At 38.5% G+C, this 15352-nt stretch overlaps 1 protein-coding gene across 50 annotated transcripts in view; it reads right to left on the minus strand.

The window, feature by feature from the left end:
- The window catches only part of TRIP12 (thyroid hormone receptor interactor 12), a 156494-nt gene that overhangs the window by 68908 nt on the left and 72234 nt on the right, over positions 1-15352 (minus strand). For all 50 annotated transcript variants that reach the window (XM_063648037.1, XM_063648036.1, XM_063648059.1 and 47 more), the window contains 2 exons: positions 4944-5049; positions 946-1082 (listed from right to left, as the gene is read on the minus strand). In XM_063648037.1, coding sequence (XP_063504107.1) covers positions 946-1082; positions 4944-5049 — 243 coding nt within the window. The remainder of the gene's footprint in view (positions 1-945; positions 1083-4943; positions 5050-15352) is intronic.

Here is a 15352-nt window from a genome sequence, read left to right on the forward strand (position 1 = left end):
ACTATTCTAGGAAAACAAATATGGGAAAAAAAAACTCCTCTCCCACCATATAATTTATCATATAAAACTAAGAAAGTGTAGTGCTTAAAAGAAAAAAATGCTAAGCTAGACAAAACAAGAAGACATCAATAGCGGGTAAATCACAACCTTCCTGGCAAACTATGACATATGATCAACCACAGACATTAAAGAAAATGACAACGTATCCTAATAGTAAACAATAGTATCTGAAATATCTTTGTCCAAAAGGAAGTATATGCCTGTATCTAAACCTGTGTGTATCATCTGATTTAAGGGACTCATACATATAAGCCTATAGTGATTGACTTTAACATTTTTTTATCTGTTGTTCATGTCATTGAGAAATGTCAATAGAAACTACATTTTGATATCCATCAGCCAGAATGAATAGTTGAAGTATTAGCCTTGTTTTGGTACAGGTAATGGGTACATATTTAAAGCTGAGAGAAAAGCCTTAATTTTGTGCTTCTAATATATCAAGAATAAAAATGAGAAGCCCATTAACAATATAAATGCTATTCTTAACAGCTAAGGTTCAAACTGAATACTTGTATTTTAGGGCTTACAAAAATTCTAAATAAAAATTTATATATGTGTGAAGCAATTTAAACTACATCCTTACATTTTTACTATGAATTTAAATTCTTTCAATCAATGGGCAGTTATACATACTAGTCAATATATAAAAAGCTTAAACAGAGTTTACTTCTTCCTAAAAGCCTTTTGAATGTAATTAGTGCAAATTTGGATGAGAATTTTAAAATGGCAACCAAATCCAACTAATCAAAATATCAAACTGGTAAAGTAAAACAAAACAGAACAAGAAGTTTATACGATAGTAACACCTAGCATACTTCCCTCCCTCCGCCCATCAAATCTGTAAAAGACAGAAACGCATTTTAAAGCTAAGAAGTACCAATCTACCTGCAGCTCCTTGGGGAGCTTCATCTGTCCGAGCAGCTGAAGAATTTACTGCCTCCTGGTTGCTTTCAGGGTCTGCCATTTTCTCCTGTCGACGAGCTTCAGCTGCTCCTCTTTTGCCCAGGCCAGAGCCTCGCCGACTACAACAGAAAAATGTCATCATGGGCAGCATTACCAGTGAACCAGGAGCAATGTATACACAACACAAAGCTCAAATTCATGGAGCACAAAGCCAGTTTCTTCTTCGTCCTCTTTTTAAATAAAAGTAAGTGCAGAAAATCACCATGTATAACAACCAAGACTTTGTATATTTAAAATTCTTCCAAGTTATATTGCATTTACAATACAAGCTTTTGTGTTACTGTGAGCTGTTGTCATCCTCAGAAACAGAAATGATTTTTAAAACACTTCCAGCTAAACAGAAAAGTGACTCTTCCTGCAGAGAAAATTCAATTCATTTAAAATACAGCATCATTTCCAGGGTAAATAGTGGATTAATATATTAATACTGGCTGGGTGCGGTAGCTCACGCCTGTAATCCCAGCACTTTGGGAGGCTGAGGCAGGTGGATCACCTGAGCTCAGGAGTTCAAGACCAGCCTGACCAATATAATGAAACCCTGTCTCTACTAAAAATACAAAAATTAGCCAGGTGTGGTGGCGGGCGCCTGTAATCCCAGCTACTTGGGAGGCCAAGACAAGAGAATTGCTCGAACCTGGGAGGCAGAGGTTGCAGTGAGCCGAGATCATGCCACTGCACTCCATCTTGGCAGCAACAACAACAAAAAAATTATACAAAAGAACTGCAGATTAACACTGAGAATGCGAGGAAGAGAGGAGGAGGAGATGGGAAAAAAATTCCTAGCCCCTGTGTTCCAGATTACCTAAATCATACAAAAATCACTATCCTAATAATGAATAACTCCATTCTTTAAGTTATGGATTTAATATTATTAATAAATACAGATAACATTTGGGAAAGACATTCATCTAGGACAGAGACACAGAATAAATTATGGAAAAAGAATGACCACTTATTTCTCCTATAGAAAATTACATTTTATTGATGATAAACCTTTTTTTCTCCTTCAATAGCGAAATCAGTAAGCAAACCGGGGAGAAGCAAAAATACTTCCCCCAAAATTATTCAAACTTGATAGCATTTAAACAAAAGCTTCCCAAATTATCTCAAGAAAGGCAGAAACCTGTTACTAAAGACATGTTTTAGACTAAAGTCACACTACAGTAAAGTGAGAGAAGCAGGCACAACTGACCTACAAAGGAAGGCTCTGGCTTACCTGAGAGCACTGGAAGAGTTTATTCTCATTACAGAAAAAGCTTCCCTACATAGAAATCTGCTTAACTAATCTTTCCTTCACAAGGAAACAGCTCATTCCCAACCCATTTTACAAAGCTACAAATTAGTGGGATTCAAATTCACTCATTTAAGATTTAATCTCCACCAGCACACTGGGCTGACCACTTCGGATACATAGGGCTGCTGCCCTCGAGGAGTGCTACTCTAAAGAGAAACAAGGACACCCTTAGTAGGTGACCAAGGCACCTGCTAAGCAGAATCTCAACTAATTCAGAAAAGATTTGCCATGAAGAGCACTTCAAGCAGGTGGCTAGATTAGACGGCCTGCGCACAGCATGATCATGCCTCAGTGGGTAATTTCGCACGCGCAAATTATCATGAGTAGAAGGAGAGAGGGTTGCAGAGAACAGCAGAGCAAGCAAGACAATTACAACACTAGATTACCTGACTTCGCATACGGCTTAAAATTAATTTTCAGACACAATAAATTCAGTTTGCATCTCAGACTAAACCTTGAGTAATTAAGATGCAAAATTTGGCCCAAAATAGGACAAAAACTCTGGAAAACTAAGAAGTTTCTTCAGAAATCCTCAGAAAAGTTGCTATGCAACCTCAAAAGCAAACAGGTGTACTAAATCCAGAAATTTTAAACAATCTAAAAAATTTAAAAGCAGGTGGAAAAGATTTAAGGTGGCAAGGCTATGTTTCTTATTACTTATAGGCACCAACTTCTACTGTTTACTTACGTCACTATTGTAACACTGCCAAGAGTAGATATAAGAACCAAAAGAAGTGGAAAGACCTTTCTGCTAACCTGAGTGGGAAAAAGTAAACTAAAATCATTCCCGCCCCCCCCCACCCCCCCCCATTACTAGTGTTGATGCATTTACTAGAGGGAACAAGCTACAGTCGTGTGCTGCATAATGTTGTTTCTGTCAAGGACGAACCATGTATATGACCGTGGTCCTGCAAGATTATTAATACCCTATTTTTACTGTACCTTTTCTATGTTTAGATATGTTTAGATGCATAAATGCTTGCCATTGTGTTACAACTGTCTACAGTATTCTGTAAGGTAACATGTTTTACAGGTTTGTGGCTAGGAGCAACAGGCTACCACACGGCCTAGATGTGTAGTAAGCTATACTATCTAGGTTTGTTTTAAGTGTTCTCCATGATGTTTGCATGGCAAAATCACCTAATGACACATATCTCAGAACATGTCCTCCTCATTAAAAGTGGCATGACTGGCTGGGCACGGTGGCTCACACCTGTAATCCCAGCACTTTGGGAGGCCGAGGCAGGCGGATCACGAGGTCAGGAGACCGAGACCATCCCGGTTAACATGGTGAAACCCCGTCTCTACTAAAAATACAAAAAAAATTAGCTGGGCGTGGTGGCGGACGCCTGTAGTCCCAGCTACTCAGGAGGCTGAGGCAGGAGAATGGCGTGAACCCGGGAGGCAGAGTTTGCAGTGAGCCGAGATTGTGCCACTGCACTTCAGCCTCGGCGACAGAGTGAGACTCTGTCTCAAAAAAAAAAAAAAAGAAAAGAAAAAAGTGGCATGACTATACAAAGACGGAGAACTCATATATAGCTACTGAATAATTAGCAGCAGAATGGCACCTGACTAACCGACCAAGCCTGAAAAGCTGAGAGGAAGTTGCAGATTTTTACCTTTAGGCTAAGATTCTCAATCAGTTAATAAAGGTATATGAGATATTAACTGTATCACATCAAAGTTGTTTTGAAAATGAGATCTACAGCAACTAGAATCTAGAATTGGAGATGCGAGAGGACACACATAATAACTACGCTTTTTCTTGAGAGAAAGGTGTTATAACATAAAAATTAAGTAAATTTCCCCCTCCATTCATTAAACTTAGCAATTGGTTCTAACACTTTTAGAAACCAATTGGGCAACAGTACAGCCATTAAAACAGGTATCCTTTTTGATTCATTAATCACACTATTGGGAAATTTAACTACCTTTTAAAAACAACCCAAATCTGCACAAAGATGCGCATTAGAAGTGTATTTGGCAGACCAGAACTCTGTAAACAGCCAAAGGTCCTGCTACTGTCAATGGTATTGTGAAAACAGTGTAACAACAAAGGAAAAGTAGAAGATAAAAGTATCGTCAAGAAATAGAATGATTAAAACTTAGTAAAAACATGTAAATAAATATTGCGGAGAAATTCACAAAGATAATACCAGTTATGTTAGAATATGTCTTTACTCAAGTAAAAAAAAATTTAAATAATTTTTTAAAAATCATCGGGCACGGTGGCTCATGCCTGTAATCCCAGCACTGTGAGAGGCTGAGGAGGGTGGATCACTTGAGGTTGGGAGTTGGAGACTAGCCTGGCCAACATGGTGAAACCGCATCTCTACTAAAAATAAAAAAATTAGCTGGGTGGGGTGGCAGGCACCTGTAATCCCAGCTACTAGGGAGGCTAAGGCAGAACCACCTGAGCCCGGGGGGCGCAGCAGGTTGCAGTGAGCCAAGATCGCGCCACTGCACTCCAGCCTGGGTGACAAGAGCAAGACTCCGTCAAAAAACAAAACAAAACAAAACAAAACAAAAAACAACCTATGGAGTTAAGTATTTTGATGAAAGTTGAAACTGAGCAACAGAATACAAATGGACTCACTATAAACGAAAAAAAAAAAAAACAAATTACCTGGTACTAGCACAGGAGCCCGTGGTCTTTTGGCGTGTGCTCCGCCTCAAACTGGGGAGCTCAGCAGGTGGAGACTCACTGCGTTTCTTCGTAGATTTTCTTAAACCTATCCACAGAAAATGGAAAAGTGTAATTTTATAATGAGAAATTATCACTAATTAAAAATTATAAAATTCTTCAGGTCATCGTGTTCAAAACTTGACAAAATATTTTTATAACCTCTCCAGCAGTATTGCTAGCTTTATTTCCACAGCCTATTCATAATGAAAAAGCTAATGGTACTTGGCACTCCAGTTCAGGATCGGTCTTCTCACTTGGGCCCAACCTTGACCCAAGCTATCCCCACAGTGCTGCCTATCTCTCCTCTTTCAAAGTTCTTTTCTCTCCTGCTCCTCTTCTCCACTAACAAAGGTGAGTTTTTTTGTATATACCATTTATTTCAAGAACTTACTAAACGTCATTGAGTTTATCAACTTTGTTATACTGCTCTTATATTGTCTCATTTCAGTTAGTTTATATAAGGCTCATCAATAAGGTATGAGAGAACAAAATGAGTTATACCACCCATCAGAAAGGTACATGCACTAGGACTGAAGGTTATTAGGAAGTCTAATTTATAAAATACTGTATAATTAGGGGGGAGAGTCAATTAAGCACAGTTTACATGTTATTCTGGAAACTAACTAACGCCTTTACAGGTCAATAGGCTCGAAAACGGTGTATCAATTAAGTAAAGTTTATTACTATTTTATGAACAATAAGAAAGCCAAGACAGCATCCACCGTTGCCCAACCCTCCCAGTGTTACCACAAATGACATACTAGGCAGTACAGTCAATCTAAACAAAGACCTCCAGCAATGAAAGGTCTCCAAAGTTACCAATCACATTTCCATGAGAACTCAGTACCATCTTAAACAGCTGTTAACTTTTTCAGAGACTAATTAATTATACCATTGGTCCTGGTCACTTGCTTCTTTTCAGGAAGTTTTAATTTTGCTGATTTCATTGCTTTAAAGGGGAAAAACAATTCTTTACTCCTTTGGGAAAAAGCAGCAGTAAAAGAACTGGGAGAGAAACAGTAAAAAGGATTCTAGACATTTTCTTGATCTTTTAGACTCAAATTAAAACTTCAGTTCATTCAACTTGGGATGGTCTTTACAACAGACTTAAAAGGAGAGTTGCTAAGTGAAAAATCAACTTATTCAAGAATCTGCAAACATGAAACAGAAGCTATGAAGATAAAAATCTATGTTTAGACAGGCATTACCTTTTAGACATCTAAACTATATCTTTTGGGCCTTTTTCAAAATAACTTTCGTGAAAGATTATCTAAACAGGTGAAGCTGACATAAAAGAATCAAAGAATGAAACTTTAATTGGGAAAAGATGATTGGCTTAAGAGTTTCTTAAATTTCAATCTTATTTTTAGGTTGGTTTTCTACATAGCATACTGCCAGAATTACTTGATATAATCATATGCCTGATCTCCTATGCTGTCTTTGTCAGGGCGCACAGTCTGGTCACCTAAGAGACAGGGCATGGAAATAGATCTAGGGAGCTAGTTTGGTAATACGTTCGGCTAATTAGCATCACATTTAATATTTTAAAAATTCATAAATTATTTTAAAATAGTATTTCAGAAAGTATTCAATTTTACACTTGCTTTTCTATCGGATTTGTGTGACTAAGCTAAAGTAGACTTACAAATGTACAGTTTAGAGAGAAAAAAACGCAAATGTACATTATATTAAAACACACCAAAAAATAGTGTTTTTGCTTATAACAAAGCACTTAAAAAACCCCTGTATTCTTGTCATTAGTATTACATAGTACTTCATTCATGAATACTAAAATATCTTTATACATACCATGATACAGTAACAGTAGCACACAATTTTGCATCTATTTAGTGACATTAAAAATAAATTATTCAACTTAATGTACTGTGGGCTACACTGCTGATTTGAAGTGATGACATATTTTTTAATCAAACTTTATTTTACTCTTTCACTATTCATGTCCTAAAATAGACTTCACTGTTTAACTTTCTTTTACACTGTCTTCAACTATAACTTAAATGTGATAATAATATACTTATTGTGAGTGGTTCAAAGAGTTTGACAAATGTATTTACCCATATAACCAGCATCACCATTAAGACACAAACATTTCCATTACTCTAAAAAGGTCCTTCCTGATCCCTTGTAGGTAATTCTCTCTTATTCTTTCTCTTTCTCTCTCTCTCTCTCTCTCTCCCCCCCACCCCTTCCCTCCCTCCCTCCTTCCCTCTCTCCCCACCCCTTTCCCAGGCTCTGTAATGCAGCAAAACTACATTTATCGTTTACCTTTATGACGCCACTCAACAAGAATGTCACTGGTCAGATTAATATACTCTTACCCCAAAGGTTTTGTGTAATGAAGTTAGGTATAAATGTAGATGTACTCTTTTCCTCAAAATTCTTGACATTATTATATTGGTATAAGTATATATGCCCTTGTTCCTATAATCTTTAAACCTCTGGATAAAGACGAAACTGGCAGTTAGTATTCTCTGCCTAAAAATCCTAATTGTTCTGTTCTCCAATACAGACGTGTCTATAAAACAAACAAACAAACAAAAACAGGCTGAGCATGGTGGCTCATGCCTGTAATCCCAGCACTTTGGGAGGCCAAGGCCTGAGGATCATTTGAGTCCTAAGAGTTTGAGACCAGCCTGGGCAACGCAGATCTTGCCCTCACAAGAAAACCAAACCAAAACAACAAACAAAAAACACAGGCTGGATATAGTGGCTCATGCCTGACATCCCAGCAATTTGGGAGGCTGAGGCTGGAGGAATGGGTGAGCCCAGGAGTTTGAGACCAGCATCAACAACACTGTAAGACCCTGTGTCTCCACAAAAAATAAATAAATAAAAATAAATTAGCTGGGCATGGTGATGCATGTCTATAGTCCCAGCTACTTAGGAAGCTGACGCAGGAGGATCCCTTATGCCCAGGAGTCCAAGGCCACAGATCACACTACTGCACTCCAGCCTGGATGACAGAGCGAGACCTTGCGAAAAGAAAAGGAAGAAAAGGAAGGGAAGGGAGAAGAAAGGGAGGAAAATAAAGAAAGAAAAAAAAGAACATGTATTCCTAATTTAAAAAAAAAAACTGATTTATTCAAAGTTCAAGGTTTCAGTCTTTCAAAACAGCGGCAATTTGCAAGGTTTGGCTTTCGAAATGTGATATAATTAAAACTGTATGTATCCAGTTGCAAGCTTTGAATTTTTAAAACAACATTGTAAGAGAATCAGATTGAGGAGTGACAATGACCTTAGATATTTTACTTACTCTTATGTAAGAATAGTTAAGATGCCCTGGGGTACTTCCTACTTACATGATTTACTTTCCTTGTCTACTTGAAATTTTATAAATTTTAAAATGTACTTCTCATTACATTAGACTATTATTTAATGATTCCAACCTCATCATTTTGCAGGAGAAATGAGCTCACGTAATATGTCTGCCTACTTAAAAGGAGTCACCAAAGGTAGGTCACTACCAATACTGGAATGGCTTTTACTCTTAGTTATGTTACGTTACTTAAAAATTAGAAATAGACAACCGAGTAACAAATCTTTGCTGTCCTGTTTTCACGCTATCTTCCATTCTTACATGATCTATGTGAAGGCATGTTAATCTTTCATATGGTAATCTGAGATACACATATCAGACCTATTACACAGTCCCACAATCAAAATATAGTCTCCCCCACCGTGATAAAGTATTTTAGCAATGAAATCAGTAAACTTTCCAGCTTCTTCAAGATTCCTTCTGTTATATAAGTCAAAGCAAACATCAATGTCAATGTATTTGATAAGGCTCTATAAAAATCGGGCAGGGACGAAGAGGTGAGGGAAGCTGATTTAAGATCTTCATTCCATAAGTAATTATTCCATTCAAATAATTACTGTTATCTTCCAACTTACACATGCATTTTAAAGTGACTTTAGATGATCAAGTACACACACCTATTTTTAATGCACAGAAACTCTTTCTCTGAGCGCACTGCTTATTTATTTTTAAAGTTCTCTGGAGAGCTATCTCCTACCTCTTCTCCATGTGGTACCATTGGAAATGTCTTTTCCAACACATTCCTACAATTACACAAGAGGGTCAAACACCAATCCTCACCATCATCACCCTTTTTTCTCCTCCACCAAACTGATTCATTCAAGGACAGATATATAACCCAAGGAAATCAGGGACTTCCTTAAATGTTGATATATAAATGAGTAGATATGATCCTCTTTTATTGTAAAGGGAGAGTCTGAGGGAGGTCACAAGATGTGAGATTGCAAGTGCTGTCTTCATTTGACCTCTGGATCCAGCCAAGCCTGAAGCTAGGCATTCTCTTGGCTTTACCCATCATGTGAACTGATTTGTATTTCCATTTAATTTTGGTTGAATATCCACCATTAATCCCAAAATTTAGACCATAAGTCATTATTAGAATTTTTAGTCTAGAGCAGGTGTTGACAAACAGCAGCCTGTGGAACAAATTTGACTGGCAAACTGAGCCTCTCAAGCTATGAATGGTTTATACATTCCAGAGAGTCATAATAAATGAAGAATATGTGGCAAAGATCGTATGTGGTCAGCAAGGCCTAAAATATTTACTATACGGCCATTTGCAGAAAATGGTTACTGACCCAGACTTTGGGGGGGGGGCGGAACACATAAGAATTCATCCAAATGTCAAAAACTAGTTAAAACTCTCCAAAACAAAAGAAATAAAACCTCTTTATATTTTAAAAGAATATAGTATACAAATCAATATCTTAAGGGTAGATATCAAAAAAATTGCTACAAGTCATTTACATTTATAGGCATATCAGGGGATGACTATGATGATCTTTAAAACACAAATGCCTGGCCGGGTGTAGTGGCTCACATCTGTAAGCCCAGCAGTTCAGAATGCAGAGGCAGGAGGATTCCTGGAGGCCAGGAGTTTGAGACCAGCCTGGGCAACATAGTTTCTACAAAAAATTACGAAGAAAAAAAAAATTAGCTGGGTGCGGTGACACAAGCCTGTAGTCCCAGCTGCTCAGAAAGCTGAGGAAGGAGGATTACTTAAGCAGTGAGCTATGATCACACCACTGCGTTCCAGCCTGGGTGACAGATCGAGACCCTGTCTCTTTTTTTCAAAAAAAAAAAAAAAGGTGGGGGGTAGTTTTTGTCTTGAGATGGAATTTATTCATGGAAAGATGCTGTGGACATCACTGAAATGATAAGAAAGGATTTAAAATATACATAAACTTAGTGATAAAGCAGCAGCAGCAGGGTTGGAAAAAATTGACTCCAATTCTCAAAGAAGTTCTACTATAGATAAAACGCTATCAAACAGCATTGCATGCTATACTGAAATCTTTCGTGGAAGCAAAAGTCAATCAACGCTGCAAACTTTATCGTTTTGAAACTGCCACAATCACACCAACCTTCAGCAACCACCACCCTGATCAGTCAGCGTCTATCAACACTAAGGCAAGATCATCCACCAGCAAAAAGATTATGACTCGCTAAGGCTCAGACGATCATCAGCAATTTTTAGCAATAAAATATTTTTAACTAAGCCATGTACATTGTTTTTTTAGACACAATGCTATTTATTGCATGCTTACTAGATTACAGTATAGTGTAAGTACAACTTTTATGTGCACTGGGAAACAAAAAAATTCATGGAACTCACTTTACTGCCATTTTAATTTTATTGTGGTGGCTGGGAACTGAATGCATTAACATCTCCAAGGTATGCCTGTGTAACTATATTAATGGTTACTTTGGTAAAAATAAATTCAAAAAAAATGAAAAGTAATCTATGAGGTTATAAAAAGGAATCACAGACTTTTATTTTAAAATAACTCAGTAATAATAAGACAGATTTTGCAGATAATGAGCTAAATCCCAAATGCAATTTTTAAAGCAAATTTTTATTTCCTAGTCAATGCACAGCCATTTCATGCACTGATTTGTCAATATGAATTACAAATATTGGAAATGTCCGAAGGTATTCATCTAAGCAGTATTTATAATAAAGAGAAACTAGAAAGGAGCTAGATGCCCAATAATAGGGAATAGTTAAATAAAACAGTATGGTAATTAAAGTTGCAAGAAAACAGTTATTATTTAATGAGGATGTGCGTTGGCACTTCTACACAGCTGGTGGGAATTAAATTCATATATTTCTAAGTGCAGTTTCAAAATATATGTCAATACCTAAAAAGAATATAACCAGTGACTTAACAAGGAAAGAGTGGTGTAAATTACAAAGCTATACTTAATTAGGGTACATCCATATCTAGCCATTACGAATGATGTAATTTATAGTTATTTGGAAGGAAACCAGTCTATTACAAAGTGTTTAGACAAATAATGCACTTTTGTTTCTCCACAACTATTACCTTGCTCTGTCATTCTGAAGATGAAATTTAACGGACATCAAATGTCTATTTCAGAGCCTGGCACATAACAGGCACTCAAAAAGTAATGCCTACTGTCATGTACAGCAAGATCATACTTTTGCATATGCCTAGCGAAGTGTCTCCCTTCTGGGTAAAGACAGAAGATTTAACACATGTGCACTCACTTGTCTCCACATGAAATGCCACTAATATAGCATTAAAACAATCTGAGACATAAATCTACAAGGATGAGAAGAATGGAAGACACTATCATTACAATACAATTTTAGGAGATGAAAACCAGAAATGCCAGGGCTAAACGCACTGGGAAGTCCAGAAAGCTGAAAGTAGAAAGCTGAGATTACCAATTAAACTGACACCAGAGAAACCAAAAAAGGCTCAGGATCTGATGATGCCAGATACCTCTAGGGCAGTGTTGGGATTAAAACTGAAGATTGGCTGATAGGCTGTTTACAAGGCATCAGATCCTCAGATCCTCTCCCACACTTGTACAGCTGGGTAACCAATCCTCTCCTGGTTCCAGCAAAAAACAAGACCTTTATTCTTCAGGAAGTATAGAATATAGAAATTCCTGACTAAAGTACACAGTACAAATAGGTTCACTACACCAAAAATAAGAGGGAGAGAAGGGAATCGAGTACAGACATACTGTCTGACAATATACATTATCCTGCCTCCGTCTGTGGCCTCTTCTCCCACTTGGGCCCCAGAACTCAGGCACTTAGGGCTTCACCTTGAGGCAGAAGTTTGAAATAATCTCTGTGGAATTTTACCAGCTAAAGAAAAAAGATCTAAAAATAATGATAAGAGGAAGTTCACAACAAAATGACCCAACCAGATCACTAAACAATGAATCTCGGTCAAACCTCCCTTATGTACTCAGAGCTTACAAATTAGACTTTTGGTCTCGAGTTACACTTGAGTATGAGAAGACAACCAGGAATTACCAGAATTACCAGAATATGAGGAAAGTTCCTAACATGTAAGACAAAACCAATCCAAAATGCAGGCCCCCCCCCCGCCCCAACACACACACAAATACTTGAGATTACACAGGCAAAGAAAACTCACCATTAATGTCACCAAAAAAGAAATGCAACCATAAACCAAACACAGGATTCTATAAACAAGGAAATGAAAACAAAATCACCTCTTGGAAATAAAACATGGCAAACATGCGGAAAAAAAAGCATTTCAAGAGAAAAGTTGGAAGATGAAGTAGAAATCTACCAGAAATAGAACGAAAAAGGAAAGCAATGTCAAACAGTAAGATCAAGACCATTTAAGAGGACAAGCACTCAAAAGAAAATCAAGAAAGAGAAAAGAAACAAGTACACGGTGACCAACAGTCCCAGTATGCCTAGGACTATCCTGGTTTTAGAGCTGTAAGTCCTGAGTCTTCAGAATGCCCCAGATCCAGAGAAAGCAAAACCAGTTGGTCACCCTATCAAGGAATAAATCGGAACTAGGAATGGTGCCAGTATTGAAAGACAGAATACACTATATAATTCTTGAAAATTCTGAAGGAAAGTAATTCCCAACCCAGAACTCTATATTCACCAATCTGGCAAATAAGTATCAGGGTGGTATAACATTTTCAGACATCTAAATTTTGAAAAAATAAATTGTAAATTATTAAAATCTCATAAATACTTTTCCTTAGAATCAAGAAGAAATATTCCACCAAAACAAGAAACCAAGAAAGATGACACAAAATCTAGAAAAAGGGAAACTAAGAAGACTGAAGAAAATCCCAAGGCTGAAGCAGTATAACCAGGCATAATGAACAACCATCCAGAGGCCTCATTTCTTCAAGAAGATGAAACAAATGCATGCAGACAGCTTGAGAAAAGAGTGTGACAATTAGTAAGGAATGTGGAGTTTGAGTAAGTTCATGGGAAAGTAAGGAAAACAACAACAAAAAGGAATTTAAAATTCAGGATAAGCAAATTTGTGTGAGAAAGGAAATGTTCCTACATGGCTCAGTATAAATAACATTTAGATGTTCATGATACAATAAACCCTACATGCTGATCATCACTGGGAAGACAGGAAGTATGTAACAGTATGTGTTTGGTAGGTGAATGGGGTGGGGTAAGGTTAGAATGCAAAATCTTCATTTTCCATAAGGGGAACACAACAGGGATCAAACACTTGGGGGTGGGGAAGAAGAACCAACAAAGGGACATATAAAAGCACATAATCTAGACACTGAAACATCAAAATAATCAGCTATAGAAAAGGGCAAAGTGGCAGAAAGACTGCTTTAAAAAAAAAAAATAATAGATCTGGCCAGGCATAGTGGCTCATGCCTATAATCCAAGCACTTTGGGAGGCCTAGATAGGAGGATCACTTGAGTCCAGGAGTTTGAGATGAGCCTAGGCAACATAGTGAGACCTCATCTCTACAAAAAAAATCTTTCTAAAAAAATTAGCTGGGTATGGTGGCATGTGCCTGTGGTCCCAGCTACCCGGGGTGCTGAGGTGGGAACACTGAATCTTTTGAGATGAAGGCTGCAGTAAGCTATGATTATCTTCTTGAAGAAGAAGAAAAAAAAGATCTTATATAACTCTTTCACTTTACACTGCACTTAAGTGTTGATAAATATAAAGTGAAAATTTTTGGCATGATACACACCAAAAAAAAAAAAAGAAAAAAAAAAAGAGGTAGCCCTTGGTTAATGAAATTAAAAGTGATTTTGTATTTTTCTTCTTTGTATATTTTGGTACTTTCTGGATTATTTTTAACAAACATATATCAGAATCAGAAGTGTCAAAACCATTCCAGAATACACGTAAGAATATAAAGGGCAATTACTAATGTAAGTTGAGTAAAACATAATTTGGCTAATTTAATCCTTATTTTGACCTTGTATACAAAAAAATATATATGGTCATTTATAATTTCCAAACAATGTAATACAAAGCAAAGCCTTGTTAACAAGAAGTCAATGCTGTATTTACAATTAAATGATCTCTTTTTTAAATTTGGCCACTTCTGTCTAAAGTTTTTTTAAAGCCTCAAAAACACTAGGATTATTTGTTAGTAATTTTTCAAAGCGGTCACATATGGGAACTTCTAAACTTTTAAGTTGCTAAATTACTTTAATAGCTGCCTTGTAATTTAAAAAACTGACACTCAACCCGTTTCCTTTTAAGCTCCCTGCCCAACTCTTCACAGGGCTCACAGATAATCTACCTTTTTCACACAAGTAAAGATGATCCTGAAAGATGCAAGTTGGTGAAACTGAGAGGTGACAGCGTGCTGGCAGTCCTCACAGCCCTCGCTCGCTCTCGGCGCCTCCTCTGCCTGGGCTCCGACTTTGGCGGCACTTGAGGAGCCCTTCAGCCCACCGCTGCACTGTGGGAGCCCCTTTCTGGGCTGGCCAAGGCCAGAGCCCACTCCCTCAGCTTGCAGGGAGGTGTGGAGGGAGAGGCGCGAGTGGGAACCGGGGCTGCACCCGGCGCTTGAGGGCCAGCTGGAGTTCCAGGTGGGCATGGGCTTGGCGGGCCCCACACTCAGAGCAGCCAGCTGGCCCTGCCGGCCCCGGGCAATGAGGGGCTTAGCACCCGGGCCAGCGGCTGCGGAGGGTGTACTGGGTCCCCCAGCAGTGCCAGCCCACCGGCGCTGCGCTCGATTTCTCGCTGGGCCTTAGCTGCCTTCCCGCGGGGCAGGCCTCGGGACTGCAGCCCAACATGCCTGAGCCTTCCCCCGCCTCCTTGGGCTCCTGTGCAGCCCGAGCCTCCCCGATGAGCGCCGCCCCCTGCTCCACTGCGCCCAGTCCCATCGATCACCCAAGGGCTGAGGAGTGCGAGCGCATGGCGCGGGACTGGCAGGCAGCTCCACCTGCAGCTCCGGTGCGGGATCCACTGGGTGAAGCCAGCTAGGCTCCTGAGTCTGGTGGGGATGTGGAGAACCTTTATGTCTAGCTCAGGGATTGTAA

The sequence above is a fragment of the Pongo pygmaeus genome, chromosome 11 (assembly GCF_028885625.2).
Source record: "Pongo pygmaeus isolate AG05252 chromosome 11, NHGRI_mPonPyg2-v2.0_pri, whole genome shotgun sequence".
NCBI lineage: Eukaryota > Metazoa > Chordata > Mammalia > Primates > Hominidae > Pongo > Pongo pygmaeus.